The following is a 17,917-nucleotide window of genomic DNA, read 5'->3' as shown; positions in this document are numbered from 1 at the left end:
GACCTGTTGACTACTAATCAGAACAGAAACATCAAAAAGCAATTATGTGAAAATGGGACATTATACCAGATAGTATGTTAGGTAACTACTAAGATGTGTATATCTTGAGAATCTTCCAGGTGATAAAAGATATGCAAATGATACACAAATACATAAAAATGTAACAGCATGATAAATACTGTTGTGCAGATGTAGTTTACAGTGAAAATAGAGTAGTTATCTGTCTAGGGTAAGCAGGGTCTGCTTCATTCAGAAGTCACCTTGAGCTTCATTTACCTGACCCCAAGCTGAGGGAACAGCTGTGCTAAGGAAACAAACTCAGGTAAGAGCTAGGAATGTTTGAGTACATCCTGACAAGTGAAATGGTCAATGGTGGGTCGGCATGTCTAGGCAAAATATGTATGTGTAGTGAGAAGTAGGCCTAAATACAAAGACACTTGTATGCCTAACTTTGGGTTTGAATAGTATCTTAGGCAATCATGAGAGTCTAAAAGATGATGATGTTAGGCTTACCTGGTTTTTCAAGTAGAGAAAGCATACTTCAGAGAGGCAAGTCATGAGGCTGTTTCAGTAGTGCAAGTCAGTGGTGGCAGTGAGGTGAGAAGCTGGCAGAAGTTGAAGCATTTCTGGGTATTTCTGCATGTATTAGTTTGTGGGAATGTAGAGGATGGGAACCTTGAAGCTTCTAGCAAGGGAGATGAAGTAGATGATGTCATCTGCAGAATGCAACGTTGCTAGGTGTATGGAGAAAATCATGAAGAATTTTCTTTGTGACACATTAAGTCTACTTAAGAAAAGGGCGTTACTGAATTATGTCCAGAACATGGTTATAATTATGAGTTGTACAGAGAGCAGAATTAGAAATAAAATTTAAAGCTGAATAGTATGAGGAAAATGAAGTAATTCCAAAGGCGATTGCCCTGGGAGGGCGAGAAAGTCAGATTAAAAGGAGACTAAAGGGAGAACACTGGAGAATCCTGAATTGCTGGGCAGAGAAGCAGGAGTCACTGAGGGACTGAAAATGAATGATCTGAGTGGCCACAGGGACATGGAAGTGAGTGGAACTACTGAAGTCCAGTGTGCCTTTCTAGGAGCAGTGAGTTGTAAGAAGTGTAGGATGCTGCAGAGATGTCAGCCTACAAACTGACTGTGGCTACTTGGAGTTAGCAATTAGTGGATCATTGGTGAAATTTGAAAGCTTTCAGCATGGTAGAGATAAAGGGGTAATTTGCTGGGCTGAGATCTGATTAGAAGATGAGGGAGTGAAGAAACTAATAGAGTGGTGAATGCAAGACAAGAGTCAAGGCTGACCTAGGAGAGGAAGGAGCCAATAGAGACACTGAATTTGTAAAAGAGTAGAGGTAATTGATGATTGATAGATGATAGGAGGAAGTATTGACCTTAAAAATAAGAAGAGTTGCTGCTGTTTCAGATGTAGGAGCAAAGAAGGCAAGCATATGCTCTCTAAGATAAGTTGGGATGTCATCAAATCTAAAAGATGTTCATCTATTAGATTTTTTTCCCATGGAATATGATAGCATTTTTAAAATTGAGAGTGAAGAGAGCTGAATTTGTTTAAAGGACTTTTAAGTTATGTGGTAAAAGTTTTTAAAGTTGCTTTGTTGAGTAGGAAAAAGTAAAAGACTCCTCTGAGGAGTTCCATATCACTTGATGGAAGTGGCCTCCATCTTTCTCCAGCAGCTTGGTTAACGAAGTGTGTGTGTGTGTGTGTGTGTGTGTGTGTGTGTGTGTGTGTGTGTGCGTGCGTGCGTGCGTGTGTGTGTGTGTGCATGCGTGTGCGCGCAAGTGTGTAAGATCAAGGGCTCACTGAGTAGAAAGGCAAGATCTAGTGGGGGGTGTGTGGGGGAGAGAATCTGTTATCAGTTGGAGGTGTTTCTTTGTTATCTGACAGTGATAGAAATAGGGGATATGTGGATAGAGCCTCCTAAGGGGTCTTTGGAGTTAAGGATTGAAGAGCACTAGTTGGGAAGAGGCAGCATGGACCTCAGTCTGTTTTCTTTTCTGGGTGAGATTGAGAGGAGGTAATATTGATTCCTTTTTGTTTCTGAGTACTCTATTATTGTCTGACAATTTATCCCCATTTGAGAGAATTTTGTTTGGTGATTATGTGTATATCAAAAATTTCTATAACTACTCCATTTGCATTTTAATGGGAATGTAAATTTTTCATACTTGATATTCCATATCTTAGCCTCCTTAGTAGGTAAGATTACTAGCATTAGCCACCAGTGCCAAACTCCACTCATATTTTCTTAATATAAGTTCTTTATGAGGTGTAAAATTTACAAGTATTTTCTCCCAAAGGCTCTGGTTTATTTTCCTCCATCCATTAACAGTCTTTTGTACATCAAGAAGCTTTTTCTTTTTTGTTTTTTCCTTTTGGGAGCAGTCCAATACTGTATATCAAGTACTTCTTATAGGAATAATATTTTTAATGATGCAGATAAGAAATCTCTGTCTGAAGCAATTTTTTTCTCCTGTGTTTTCCTTTAAGAGTTTTATAGGCTCACTATTCTTTGGAGTTAATTTTTTTTCTGTGCTAATTCTGGGTCTTGAACTCAGGACTGGTGGCTGTACCCAAGCTCTTTTTACTTAAGGCTAGTGCTCTATGCCTTGAGCCACAGCTCCACTTCTGGCTGTTTTGTTGTTTAATTGGAAATGGAGTCTTATGGACTTTCCTGTCCAGGCTGACTTCAAACCATGATCCTCAGATCTCAGCCTCCTGAGTAGCAATGATTACAGATGTGAGCCACAAGCACCTGGTAATTAGGAGCTAATTTTTAAAATTTAGGTTAAAATAGAGGTTAACTTTTTTCAAATTGGATGTCCAGTTATAACTGCCATTTTACAACTGTCCAGTTGTAAAAAATGCCATTTCTCTATGAACTATACCTTTATTACAAACAGGTTGATTATGTTTGTGTTGGCCCATTTCTGGTTTATCTGGTCTGGTCTATTTACTGATATATCTCATTGTATTGATTACTTAACTTTATCATATATAATTGGGTAATGTGATTCCTCTAACTTTGTTCTTTTTCAAAATCATTTTGGGTACTTTAATTCCTTTACCAACCTGTATAAATTTTAGATTCAGTTTGTATGTATCTATAAAAAATGTGGCTGGATTTTGATGGAAATGTTGGATTGGAAGTCTAGGTGTTAATTGGGAGATGATTGGCATTTAATTGTATTTAATTAATTTATTTAGTTTTTCTTTCATCAGAGTTTTATTGTTTTCAACACATAGAACATTAATATTTAAATTTTAAATCTTTTACAGGTTGGGTTTTGAAATGGGAAGTGAAGAAGAAAAATGGGAGAGACTGGATGCAGAATTCGATCACTTTGTGGTTGATATGAAGCCCTTTGTTCTAAAATTACCCCATAGGTCAGGTAATGTGAAACTAGATTCTTAATTTTTTTGTTGTATTATCTAATCAAACAGTGAACTGTCAAAATGGTAAGATAAGTAAAATTCTTTAGTAATAATTCTTACTATATTGAGGTAGGATTGTTTACTTTGAGCTGTTCCAGGGTATATAAAAATTTAATGAATTTAGAAGTGTGGTTTAATGGTAAGGAGTACCTGCCTGCAAGCGTAAGGCCCTGAGCTTATTGCCAGTTCTGTCTTCTTACATCTCTCCCCAAAAAGTGATACCATTCTGTTAACTATGAGATCTTATTGTGATACTACCTCTGATATAAACTCATTATATATACAGACCATCTAAGGTTAGATGTGACTTTTTTCTTGCTTGTTTTTCTCCTTCTCTTCATTTATCTTCTTTTTTGAGAGTCTGATGTTCACTATTATTTGATTCTTTTATCAAAGCAAAAAAGAATCTATTGGTCTTTTATGCTTATTGATTGATACAATAAAATCAAATATGACTAAATTTTTGTTGGTATATTATCATTAATTTCTGTCCTTTTGTATTTTATTTTGGAATTAAAATCTGTCTCAAAATTCAGAATTTTCACATAATTCAAGGCATCAGAGATAAATTGGAAAGAATCGTTAGGAAATTCTTTCCAGTCACAGTAGATGAATTGTTGGCTGTAAAGGTAAATCTGACATGGTAGCTATTGAATGCAGGGTGTGGAGTGAGGGCCAAGGAGCTAATTTTTTTTTAATGTGTAAAAACAAAAAAAAAAAACACGTAGTTTGAAAACTACTTAAGTTCAACAGTTTTACTTTTAACATTATTTTTGTATAATGTATACTCATTTAATAAAGTTTATTTTGTGATTGTGTAATTTTCAAAGCAAAAACTACAAAAGCATTTTTTTGTATAACTGACCTCCAGAGATTTCCCCTCTGCTGTTTTTTTTTGTTTTAATTATTATCTTTAAGTACAAAAGTTTTTTTAGAGGCACGGCTCTTATACCTGTAGTGAGATTTGCAAAGTGGTAAATCTAGCCTTAGTGATTTTTGTAGGTAAGACAATAAATGAATATAAAATTTAAGAACTAAGAGATTAGACTTAGACTTATGATTTGTATTAGATATATAATCCTCAATTGAGTTAGATGATAAAAATTACTATCAGAGTAGTTTTCATTAGACTTAAAACAGTCCTGTGTCATGGCAAGATAATAGAGTTAATGGATTGTTTATTATATGAGGATTAAACTGCTGTTTTTAGGCAGATTTTTTAAAGGATAATTATTTTATAAAATTATAGTAAGTAGTACTCAGTTACTTTTAGAGATGTTAAAAGAAAACTCTAAATAAACCAGCTTTAAGTCCCTGGAAATTATTGGCTTTAATAAACCAAACATTTGGGTTTAATTTTAGAGTACGTATAAAATGCTTGATAAATGAAGAGATTGTATTTTATCTCCTTTAGATTTGCATAGTTAGAATTACAGAGTAGAATTATAGTTAGAATTATAGCTTTTTCAATACATCTTAAAATTATTTTAGAGATGCAAAATTATAGCAAAATCTTACCTCAAATTTATTTGAAAATAATCTGGAGATTTTATATTATATTATTTTATTTATTTATTTTGCTGGTCCTGGGTCTTAACTCTGGGCCTGCGTGCTGTCCCTGAGCTTCTTTTGCTCAAGGCTAATGCTCTACCAATTGAACCACAACCCCACTTCCAGCTTTTTCTGAGTGGTTTATTTGCTTGGGCTGGCTTCAAACCAGCCTTAGATTTCAGTCTCCTGAGTAGCTAGGATTACAGACATGAACCACCTGCACTCAGCTGAGATTTTATTTTTATACAAATAGTTATTTGCTGGAAGTGACGCTGTAGCTCAAGTGGTAGAGCGCTCGCCTTGAGCTGAAGAGCTGAGGGACAGCGCCCAGGCCCAGAGTTCAAGCCCCACGACCAACAAAAAAAAAAAAAAAAAAAAAGAGTATCAGGAATTCAAGACTACCATTGCAAGAGGTTTGTCTTAAAAAAAAAAAAAAGTGCCACAAATAGTTATTTGCATTTTCCAGATAACAAAGTGAAATTTTCGACTAAGAGTATATGGCCCATGGGGCTAACTTCCATAGGTTCCATAGCTTCTTTTTCTTTCTTTCTTTTTTGTAACTTTATTGGAAAATAACTATGCCTTTCATTTACATGTGGTCTCTTAATGCTTTCTTCATGTAGTGGCTGGGTAGAGTAGCTGTACCAAAACTTACATGGCCTGCAAACCTAAAGTGTTTACTTGTGGGCCCTTTATACAAATTTGCTGATTCCTTTTGTAGACAAAAGTAGGTGCTATTATAGGTCTTAATGATTTAGTGTCTTAGTTTTTGAAAATTGATTTTCTTATTCTCATGTATTTATAGAGCGGCAGAGATGTGCTCTATGGATTAGAAAGCTGTGTGAGCCTTCAGGAACAGGTGCAGGAGTCATGGGCAGGAAGAATCGGAACTTGTATGCAAAATTATTATTGCATATGCTTAAACGAGGAGTGCTTGAAGGCCCTTTTACACACCGTCCTGAGCCAGGGACACTAAAAACATTACCGTCATACATGGTAGGTACCATTAAGCACTCATGTATTTGTTTCATTTGCTTGTGTTTGTTTCCTGGTTTGTGTTGGTACTGTGTTTGTACTAGGTATTGGAGGTTGTTATTAAAAGATATGTATATGTATGTATAGATGTGTTTGTGTGATATGTACGTGTATGTGAATATATATAACTGCTAACTTCTTTGTAATGTATTATGAGATTTTTTTCCATATTTTATGATTTTACTTGAGGCAAAATTTAATCACATGGCATGTTAACACTAGAGGATAATTCTTGCTGGTTCGAATACTGTTACTCAATTTATGTTAAAGTAGTACTTTTTGCTTATGAGGTCAGGAGTATTTGAGATAGTAACATGACTTCATATTTGGTTAGACATTAGATTTATTATGTAGTCCTCTACTTTCTGTGGTGGATACATTCCAAGACCTGTTTCTCCACTAGATATCTGAAATTGCAAATAGTTTTGGATCCTTTATACTATGCTGATAACTGATCCAGCTACTAAGGGACTAATAGGTAGGTAGTATGTATAGCATAAACATGCCTAGTGGGATATAGTGGAGTGAATGGTGTGTGACATTTCATTATACTTATTTCGAATGGGATGCAATTTAAACTTCTTTGTTCCTAGAATTTTCTATTTAATGTTGACCATGGGTAATTAAAACCATAGAAAGTAAAACTGGATAAGGGGGTGGGGTTACAGTTGCTTATTTAAAAAGAAATTATCAGACAATTCTAATTTGGAATATAGGGTCATGTGTCACTCCTCCTTGGAGAACAGCCCCTTAAGAATTTTTGTGCAGGATTGGAAGAGTTGTTGGACAGGTATTTACTCAGTGATGTTTTCTTCAAAAATATGTCATGCAGACCAGTTAATTTAGAGAGAAATAAATGGGCAAAATTCATATGGAACTACAAAAGGTTCTGACTCACAAAAGCAATCCTGGGCAGAAAAAGTAGTGCTGGAAGTATAACAATTCCAAACAGAACTATATTATAGAGCTATAGTATTGAAAACAGCCATCAAATATTTGAGTGATGTCCTTCTCAGTGACTAGAGTAGAACATTTTATGAAGAACATATTAAGATGCAAGTATTCTGTGTCATATTTTCCCATTCATGGTCAATTTCATAGGATCACAGAGAAGGACTTTATTTTACAATAGTAAGAATGAGAAGGCCTTGGAGTCCTGTCTTAGGTATGCTAGCCTCTGTAATTTCTACCTCATCAATGGACTAGTAATTTTAATTTCTTTTTTTGTTGTTGTTGGTCATGGGTCTTGAACTCTGGACCTGAGCGCTGTCCCTCAGCTCTTCAGCTCAAGGCTAGTGCACTACCACTTGAGCTACAGTGCCACTTCTGGTTTTCTGGTGGTTTATTAGAGATAAGAATTTCAGGGGCTGGGAAGGTGGCTCAGTGGTAGAGCGCTTGCCTTGCATGCTCAAGGCCCTGGGTTTGATTCCTCAGCATCACATAAGCAAAAAGAAAAAAGCTGGAAGTGGCACTGTGGCTCAAGTGGTAGAGCGCTAGCCTTGAGCTGAAGAGCTGAGGGACAGTGCCCAGGCCCAGAGTTCAGGCCCCACGACCGGACCCAAAAAAAAAAAAAGAATTTCATGGACTTTTCTTGCCCGGGCTGGCTTTGAACCGTGATCCTCAGATCTCAGCCTCCTGAGTAGCTAGAATTACAGGCGTGAGCCCCCGGTGCCCGGCTAGTTTTGATTTCTGATTTGTCTTGATTGTGGTTTCTCTGCCCACAGATTTTGTGTATGTGTATGCATGTGCACATGTGTGCAAAGTAGTAATTGTTACAGAGAGTGAAATATGATTTTAAAACTTTAATTGACATTTTATAAATCTAATATCATTTATTTGTATAAATATCAGAATTTTTACATAATTTTGCTGCTTATTAGATATCTTATATAAGTAGTACATAACTAAAATGTAAATATGCTATCCATCTTGTTTTACTATTTCATAATTCATATATTTAATCATATATTTTTATATATTTGTATGTTATTGACTTTAAGTTGAGTGTTTGAAAGAGTTTTTATCAAACTTAATGGAAATTTTAAGTGTTTCTTCATAGTATATTTTGGAAGAATAATTTCTCTAATTTTAAAATATCAGTCCATCTATTTTGATGAACCAAATCCAGCACAAGCAAAAGACTCAAGTCCAGAACAGTTACCTGACTGGGTACTGGGTGAACTGAACACAAGTGAGCGCAGATTAAGTGAATCATGGAATCTTTCTTCTGGAGAAGATAGCACATCAATGCTGTTGCCAGCAGATGCTCACAGGTATGCCACAGAAATGCGATTCTGAATTTCTTTTTATCATTTAGCCTTTGAAACTGGCTTATACATTAAATTTTTTCTTTTAATTATAAGGACTTGATCTACTTTATATTTTTTCTAAAGTTGAGGGTTATGAATGGAATAGGTAGAATAATAGTTTCATTTTTTGCTTATTATATATTCAAGTTATTTTATATTTTTAGCTGCTTTCATAGGTACCTGTTTACTTCACACACACATACTCTACTGTTTAGAAAATTGTACTATACAATTTTTAACACTGTGTTTTCATTTATGACAAAAATTAAGAACATTTTCACTGTTCAAAAGATATGACACCCTATATATCTGTGCTGAATCTGATGCTTGAAGATCTCTCCTTTCTACCTCAGTGAACAATATTTGGTTTCATTTAATGAAATAAAAGTATAAGCCTTAATTCTTTCTTAATATATAGTATTAAACTTAAGTAGGATTTTAGTGCAAATAAAATAAACTTCTACGTTTTGAAAATATACAAAAAGGCTATCATGGAAGTATAACTTTTAGATCTTAAAAAAGATATATTTAAATCTAGAATTTTATCATATTTGACAATGTCCATTGACATGCCCCATGTTTCATACTCCATTCCTCACCATTCTTTAGGTGATTTAGCTTCAGGAGTTTGTTTCTGTTAACAATGTAATCTTTCTTATCCACTATAATGTCTTTGGTATATTCCTTAATTAGTATAGAAGTGCTATTAGTGATTTGGAATGTCTCTATTATTGATACAGTCTGTTTATATTCTTCAGACCTGAGATACTATGGTAGAAAGAACAGATTAACACAAAGCAAGAGATCTAGTACATGCAATTATTTTATTAGGGGAAACAAATTATCATGGAGAGGTAGTAAAGGAGGAAAATGAAATTAAGGACATTTTTTTAGGAGAAAAAAGAAATGAATTGATGAGTCCATAGGACATGGTATTAAATACTTATATTTATAGAGGATTAAAAAAAGAAGTATATTTGTAGACATTTGTTAGTTGGTAAATGGAGATGTAAAGAGATTGATCGTATGTTACAGAGGTATGGCAAGTGGTAGAGAGCCTGCTTAGCACAATATGAGGCCCTGAATTCAAATTCTAGTACTGAAAACATAAAAGATTGAATTTTATATACAAAGAAAAATCTTATTTTGGCTACAGATTCCATTCCAAATATATGTTACGAATCCATCTAAAATTCTGGGTTCTTTTCCAGGTATAACGAACATGAAATTTGTATTATAAAGGTGAACTAAACTTAGGATACTATGTCTTAAAGTTTTGACTAGAGTTTAAAATTGGCAGTATTTCTGAACTGAAGAAATTATGTGGGAAGATTTGTTTGCTTGATTTGCATAGTGTTTTTACTTATTTTTTATGAAATGTCAGAATTAGCAATTAGGAAATTTTATATCAAAATTCAGTTATTTGACTCCTCTTTATTTCCTCAGGTTTGCCTCAAAGTGTAGTTTATACTTTTTTTTTTTTTTTTTGGTCAGTCAGGGGGCTTGAACGCTGTCCTTGCACTCTTCAGCTCAAAGCGAGTGCTTTACTGCTTGAGCCACAGCGCCACTTCCGGTTTTCTAGTGCTTTATTGGAGATAAGAGTCTCGCGGACTTTCCTGCCCTGGCTGGCTTTGAACCGAGATCCTCAGATCTCAGCCTCCTGAGTAGCTAGGATTACAGGCGTGAGCCGCCAGCGCCCGGCTAGTCTACACTTTTTTATTCCTTTAGGTAGGGTTAGAAGACAAAGTATTTTTTTCTGTTTTTATATTTGGTCAAAAGTGAACAGAAGAATGGCAGAAATGGGATTGTTTCAGAAGAGCACATTACATGTTTGTAGAAGGGGAGAATATCCTTACATTTGGCATCATAATCACATCTTTGTTACCCATTTAACTCCTTCATACATTTTATCCGTTTTAAGATCTGAAGGTTCTCTGGAGACCTCATCTCAAAGAACCAGTTACCAAACAAGCAAACAAACAGCCAACAAAACACCCCCTAACACAAAAACACTCCCCCTCTAGAAACCAAAACAAGAGCCTTACCTGACATCTCAGTTCAAGTTAGGTAGCCTTATTCTTCATTCCTGTGGTACTCTGTGTTTCTTTGTTGCATTCACCATAGTCAGATTTGATGACAATCTTTTGTGCTAGATTGTAAGTTTGTGAGGTAGGAACGTATTTTCAGCTTTTAGCATTGGTTGGGAACATGTTAGAAACTCCCTTAAGTATTTGTATTTGGTAAATGCATACATGCATGAGTGAATGGGTTATGTTGTATACAACCAAATATTTAAACTATTCAGAGACCCTTTATAACTTGCCCATCTTTTAAGACATCTATGTTGTAGCAGAAAGAATGGTACAGAATAATTTTTAATTGAATTTTTAGGAAATGTGGAGGGAAGGATACATTTTAGGAAATATTGGAAGAAGCATGGATATATTTTATTGTGAGGTCATTCACTCACCATGAGGAAAGTATGATAGTGAGGGAGCTGAAAAGAGGTTTTTTGATCAAATGTCAGTGTTATTAAGGCTAATGGTTAATAAGGGCTGCAAAAATAAAGTTCAAGGCATCTGTTTCGTTAAATAATTATATAGTCTATTTTTTTTTGATGGTATTGTAGTTTCAGATCATGGCCTGTGCTAGTTAGGCAAGCATTTTATCTCTCAAGCCATAGTTGACTTTTTTATACTGTATAATTTGTTTAAAAATATAATCTCTATATATTTCTTAACAGTTATTTGTCATTTTATATACATGAGGTGTTAAGAATAAAACTAAGATGCATTTTAGTTAAAGTCAACACAGTTGAATTTTAGGCCAAATACATGTTATTTGTATCTGTTAGATATGTTGGTGAATAGGCTATTGATGGTTCTATCTTTACATTTCTTTTTTAAAGTTGCTTCTTTACCCTGAGTGGTCATACTGCGCCAATGAAAAAGTTGATATCTGTTAATGTTGACCTAATACATCTAATCAGTTCTTCAAAAACTTGTTTAAAAAAGTTTAAGAGGCTTATAATATTTGACACATGTATGTTTTTATAGTGAATAATTTATTGTTACTTAGAACTGAAGTTTAATGCTGCCTCATAAATTTTACAACCACTTCAAGTTGTCCTTTGAAAAACCTCTTTAATCTTAAAAGATTTTCCCCCTTAGTGTTTCTTTTTTGATCACTTTATAAAATCCTGCTTTACTTAGACCTTTTTGTATGTGAAATATTTCTAATGGCATTTTAGATTATGCTGTTTGTGCCCTGGCCTTTTTATATTATTAAAGATGCAGAGTTCTTTTGAAGCCTTTTTGTTAGGACTCCCTATTCAGTAGAGATGGCACCTTTCCTTTCTTTTTCTTTCCTTTCATTCTTCCTGTTGGATATGGGCATTAGCATCATTCCATACTCACTAGATGTATTATGAGGTCAAATTCTATCCGTCTTATTATCATGCCTTTTCCCTACCAAATGTGCATTGTAAACAACAAACTTAGTATTTTACACTAAACATTTTCAACACATAGTAGTCCTATTCTGATTCTCTTTTTTGCTTTCCTTTTTTCCATAGTTCTTGGTTTAAGATTATTATTACTCATGTTTATTTAGGAAGAACCACTGATCCAAATTACATTGCTATTTTATTATAATTCTGTCATTGCACATTTTTGTCAAATATTGAACTCTTTTCTTGGTAACAAAATACACTAGTTGTATTTGCTTTTGGTGCATGACTTTATGAAATGTTTCTAAAGAGATCATGAGTTTAGATCATACTCATATATATTTAATTAATTTTATTTAGTTCTATAATCATAAGCTTTATCAATATGTATTATCCTTGTGGTTATCCAATGAAATCTAATAAAACTTTGTCTTTATGATAGCCAGATTTTAAGGTGGCCCCCCTGACCATCCCTCTGGTATTCTTTATCTAATTCCCTCTCCATAAGTATTGGCAGGACAACTTGCTTTTGCTCAGTAGAATATGACAGTGATAATGACTGTAATTATATCTTGTTGTATAAAACTCCATCTTGCTAGCAGACTTCTGCTAGAGTTTTAGTGTCATTGCCTTTGCTGATTTTGAAGAGGTAGATGTCATGACTCATATAACCATCAGAAACAGAAGGCTGCTGACAGCCAGGCAAGCAGTGAAGTGGATTATTCCCTTGTTGAGTCTCCACCTTAGAGCTCAGCTCTGATCAAATCATGATTATAGACACATGTGATCTCAGCAGAGGACCTAGCTCAGCAGTGCCTTAGACTTCCGATACACAGCAACTGAGAGAAGATGTATGTGTATTGTTTAAAGCTCTTCAGTTAGTAATACTTGGGTGATGATGAATTCAGTACTACTTTTAGAAAATTTTGCAATCATTATGCAAAACATGCTTCTTGTAAAAACGCCAACATAGAACTATATAGAATAAAAAAATCAAAGCTTTCTTTCTGTTTTCTCTTTCTTACTTTCTTCATGAGAAGTAATAGACATCAATAACTTGGCACATTTTCACAGTAGACATCCAACACCCATATGAATGTAATTAAAATGATGTTAGCTTATATATACTGTTTTATAACTTGTTTTTTATTTATTCAAATATGTCTAAAAGTTATGCCATGTGGACAGTGTCCCTTGAAGATAATAATCTATACTGAGAATATACTCTAACTTATCTCTAATTCTTGCAGTTCTTTATTACTATAAAGAATACCTTAGTTAACATCCTAGTACATATACCACTCTGTGCCATGTATGAAAATAAACGTGGGATTTGTTTTAATCAGATACAAAAAGATGACATACGTAGAAACATCTTACTTTGAAAGAAGAGTTTATCACTCAGTTACTCAGAGGAAGGGACATGGCATGCCATACAGGGTCACATAGATAAACCTCAGTGCTAGACAGGAATCATGAAGGGAAATCACAATTGTGGGAAGCTGTTAGATGAGGGTGTTCCCTATTGACCAAGAAGTGAAACACAGATGTTCTTGTTTGTGGTTGGAGGGTTTGTAATATGATTTCCATTTGTCTGTGAAAATTCAAGGATAGTATGAATGGATGTAAGACACTTTGGCTGTTAGTCTTGCCCATAATTTAAAGATGCTAATTTATCCATTATAATATCAAACTTCATGTATTTTGAGACATATATTCCTTGGAGAAAACTGTACTGTTGGTGACTATTAGTTGATTTAATATCTTGTGCAATGATTAAAAATGAAGTTGGGTACTGGTGGCTTAAGCCGGTAATCATACGTATTTAGGCTGACAACAGGAGAATCATGGTTTGAAATTATGCCAAGCAGAAAAGTTCCGTACCTATAGGTGGGTGTATTTTCATATGCTTGTTATCCTAAGCCATGTGAGAGGTTGAGAGGTAATTTCATGGTACCAGGCTAGCTTGGGCAGAAAAGTTTGTGAGATTCTATCTCCATGAAGGGAAACTGCTCCCAGCAATGTCAGGAAGCCTAAAAGTAGGTGGATCAAGGCTCAGATGGGAAATGAGACTTTCCTTAAAATAACCAATGAAAAACAAGGCTGGAGGCATGACTCAGTGGTGTCATACCTGCCTAGCAAATTCAAGACTTTGAGTTCAAACTCATATCACCAAATATATATATACACACATGTACACTTGCGTACATATTTGTAAATATGTAAGTACTGGCTAGTATGGCAAAATATATAGACCATATATATTTAAAAAGACTACATAAAAGTATAGTAAACTTCTTTTTGTATATATATGCATATGTGTGTGTGTTTTAAGGGCTATATGATACATGTGCCTGGCATTTATCTGGGTGTCACCTTTTGTAAGTGGGACTTGTCTGCAGGATGGAGAAAAAAACATTCTTTTTTTTGTATATTTACACTTTTTTTTGTAATCACACATTTACTTTTGATACATACTGTCCTATTGCCTTCTAAAATACCATCTTCTTAAAATGTTTGGACATATATATTATTATTAGTGATACAAATGAATAAATTTAACTATATAATATATATTTAAACAAAAGAATGGAAATTTCCCAATAAGCACTTTAAATGTTTATGGATTCCATTTGTATTTCTAACTTGTTAAAGAAGAAATTGAGGCAAGTTATGCCATCTGGATTACTCATGCTGTCTTAAGGCACTTATCTAGAAATCTTTTCTTTAATCCTTTTTTAAATTCTGGGAGGCTGACATCATTGCCTTTTGTATTTATAGTAGAGGTAATAGCTTCAGGATGGTCATGTGACTTTCCTAGTTATGGACTCTAAACTGAAATAGAGGTTTATGATATTGCTTGCAGTTTATCATATAGGTAGGTCTAAGTACTTGATGCAGAAAATATGGAAGTTCTGTTTTGGTCTGTTTTTTCCCCTACTTGTGTTACCTCAGCAAACCTGGACAGCTAAGTCTTTGTTCTTGGTTATTTGTAGGTTGTGCTGAAATGAGGGAATTTGCCTTTGTTTAAATCCCATTTCTGACACTTGGAAACAATCTATCTTCAGGCAACTTACATAATTTAAACCCAATTTCATCATTTGTAATTATAGACCTTTAAGGAGCTTAGAATTGAAAGGACTAAGTGAATTTTCAGCACTGGACCATTAAGTGTCAGCTGCTGCTACCCCTGTCATCACTGGCATGGTGATTGTTATTGTTGTAGTTGATTTTGAGCCTTGCTGTCAGCTTCCTTGACCATCTTTTGAAATATAATATAGGCTGATAATTTATCTCCATACTACAGTTAAATGTTGGGGAAAGGGAAAGATGGAAAAAAATTAATAGCACCTTTTATTTGAAATTTTCATTATAAATTAGGAGACTGTGATGCGATGTAATGTTGAATGAACCCTGGCCTTAAACACTGCTTTCCAGTGGAAGAAACATTACTTCTGCTTATTTTTGAGGGACTTATCAATGAAAAAGGCATTCATATAGATTTCTTTAAGTCAGATTATAATCAAGATTATAAATCCAGATTATTTTAAAGTTCTAGGAATATACTAAACAATTGTTAAGTATATATTTTATCATAACTGATAAAAATCTTTTAGATTACTAGTTATTTCAATCATACCTGTGTTTATGCCTGTAAGAAAGGACTTGGAGAATAATTATCCTATTCTAAATGATTATAGAGGCTATAGCTGTAACTTTCAGTGAAGTTTCCTCATGGATTATTTGATGGTAGTTTTTAATTTGGAATAAAAAATGAAGTCCTACTTATTCTTACAGCAAATATTATTTGTTTTTTGTTGTGGTTGTTGATCTTGGGGTTTGAACTCAGGCCTAGGTGCTTGTCCCTGCGCTCTTTTGCTCAAGGCTAGTGTTCTGTCACTTTGAGTCACAGTGCCCCCTGCAGTTTTCTGGTGGTTAATTGGAGATAGGGGTTTCACTGACTTTCCTATTGACTTTGAACCACAATCCTCAGATCTCAGCCTCCTGAGTAGTTAGGATTAGAGTCATGAGCCACCAGTGCCCAGCTTGATTTGCTTTATAGTGATCCTCTTGATGATGTGGTCTTCTAGGAATGCATTGTGGGAAAAAGCTGTTATTCTGTGTGTTCTTTTAAATTTAAAAGTCTCTTTTGACATTTGCTTTGCAGTTTACTAAATAGCCAGCAGATGGTGATCAAGTATAATGAAAACCTACTTGTGGTCAATTTATGTACAAGTTATTTCATACTTAAAAATATTAATTTTAACCTTTTCTGCTTGTTCCAGACATATACTACTTATTGCAAATAAGGGAAACCATAAGACCTATGTTTCTGTGAGCCTATTTTACTTCACTTAATATAATTTTTTCCAAGTCTTTCCATTTCCTAGCAAATGGGGTGATGCCATTCTGATGGAGGCATGGAATTCCATTGTGTGTGTGTGTACCACATTTTCTTGATCCATTCATCTAGAGGGGCATCTGGGTTGGTTCCATATCTTAGCTATGGTACATAATGCTGCAATAAACATAGTTGTGCTGGTAGCTTTAGTATGGTCTTGTTTGTGATCATTTGGGTAAATGCCCAATAGTGGGATTGCTGGGTCATAGGGAAGCTCTATGCGGAGTCTTTTTTTTATTTTTTGGGTCTGGTTGTGGGGCCTGAACTCTGGGCCTGGGCACTGTCCCTCAGCTCTTCAGCTCAAGGCTAGCGCTCTACCTCTTGAGCCACAGCGCCACTTCCGGCTTTTTTTTTCTTTTTGCTTATGTGGTGCTGAGGAATCGAACCCAGGGCCTCAGGGATACAAGGCAAGCACTCTACCACTGAGCCACCTTCCCAGCCCCTCTATGTGGAGTCTTTTGAGGAACCTCCATACTGCTTTCCAAAGTGGTCGAACAAGTTTACACTCCCACCAACAATGCAGTAGGGTTCCTTTCTGGCCACATCCCCTCCAGCATCTGTTGTTATTAGATTTCTTGATTATAGCCATTCTAACTGGGGTGAGATAAGATGATGTTAAGCGAAGTGAACCCCAAGATAGGGACATAAGTGGCCTTTTCTTTCTTGCTATTGTTCCTAATATATTTATAATGTACCATGTGATTTTTTTGTTTCTTTGATGTTCCTCCCCCACAGTATAACCCATTTTCACTGTATTTTATGTAGGTGCTCTGCATCTTGTATATACACTTCTTTAGCTTAAATAGAGATACAGGTTGACCCATTGTAACAATGAGATGTACAAGACACCATATTGAAAAACAAACTTTACAATTTAGGCGGGGAGGAATGTAGTTGTGGAGGTAGGAGGGAAGGGAGGATAGGGGAAAAACAAAGGAGGAGGTAACAATGCTTGATAGGAAATGTACTCATGACCTTACTCATGTAACTGTAACACCTCTGTACAGTATTTTTACAATAAAAAATGTATTTAAAAATTTTAATTTTAATGTTTTAGTTGGTGTACTTAAAGTAAAAATAAAATCTTTTGACTTTGTTAAACTATTTCATATATATATGTGTTAAACTATTTCATATATATATATATATATGTATATATATATATATATGTATATATATGTTACTAACACAGTAAGATAGCTCTGGCTCCTAAAATTGTTAGATGTATTTGTCAGGAAGCCAATCAATAAGTTTTCTTTGTAGGGAATTTTTACGATGCATAATAAAGGTGCTTAGGAAAACACATAGTAAAACATACTTAAATGTTACTTACAAGCCAGGTGCTGGTGGTTTATGCCTGTAAATCCTAGTAGCTCAAGAAACTAAGATCAGCTTGGAGCCAGCCTGGGACGAAAATTCCCATGTGACTCCACCCTTATTTAACCAGAAAAATGCTGGACAAAAGATGTGGCTCACATAGTAGAGTGTCAGCCATGAGCCAACAAGGTGAGAAAGAGCTTGCAGTTCTGAGATCTAGTATTGGGAAAAGAAAAAACTTGCAAAAGTACATGTATTTCATTTATGAAAATCCTCCTGATATTGAGCAAAGATATGTTTTCCAACAGCTCTGTGCAATAGAACTTTGTGTGATAACGGTGATATTGTATTCTTTGTTCTCTAGTCAAGAGCTGCTAGTCTTGGGTTACTATTGA

At 34.8% G+C, this 17,917-nt stretch overlaps 1 protein-coding gene across 1 annotated transcript in view; it reads left to right on the top strand.

Moving 5' to 3' along the window:
- The first annotated feature begins 310 nt into the window (after positions 1-310).
- The window catches only part of Cep112 (centrosomal protein 112), a 344,883-nt gene continuing 327,276 nt past the window's right edge, over positions 311-17,917 (top strand). The window contains exons 1-4 of the mRNA XM_042665492.1: positions 311-322; positions 3,305-3,417; positions 5,817-6,007; positions 8,147-8,319. Of these exons, the coding sequence (XP_042521426.1) occupies positions 3,318-3,417; positions 5,817-6,007; positions 8,147-8,319 (464 nt within the window). The 5' untranslated portion in view covers positions 311-322; positions 3,305-3,317. The remainder of the gene's footprint in view (positions 323-3,304; positions 3,418-5,816; positions 6,008-8,146; positions 8,320-17,917) is intronic.

The sequence above is a fragment of the Dipodomys spectabilis genome, unplaced genomic scaffold, assembly GCF_019054845.1.
Source record: "Dipodomys spectabilis isolate Male_0828 unplaced genomic scaffold, ASM1905484v1 ptg000329l, whole genome shotgun sequence".
NCBI lineage: Eukaryota > Metazoa > Chordata > Mammalia > Rodentia > Heteromyidae > Dipodomys > Dipodomys spectabilis.
The sequence above is the reverse complement of the archived record's forward strand: the minus strand, read 5'-3'. Positions and strand labels throughout refer to the sequence as shown.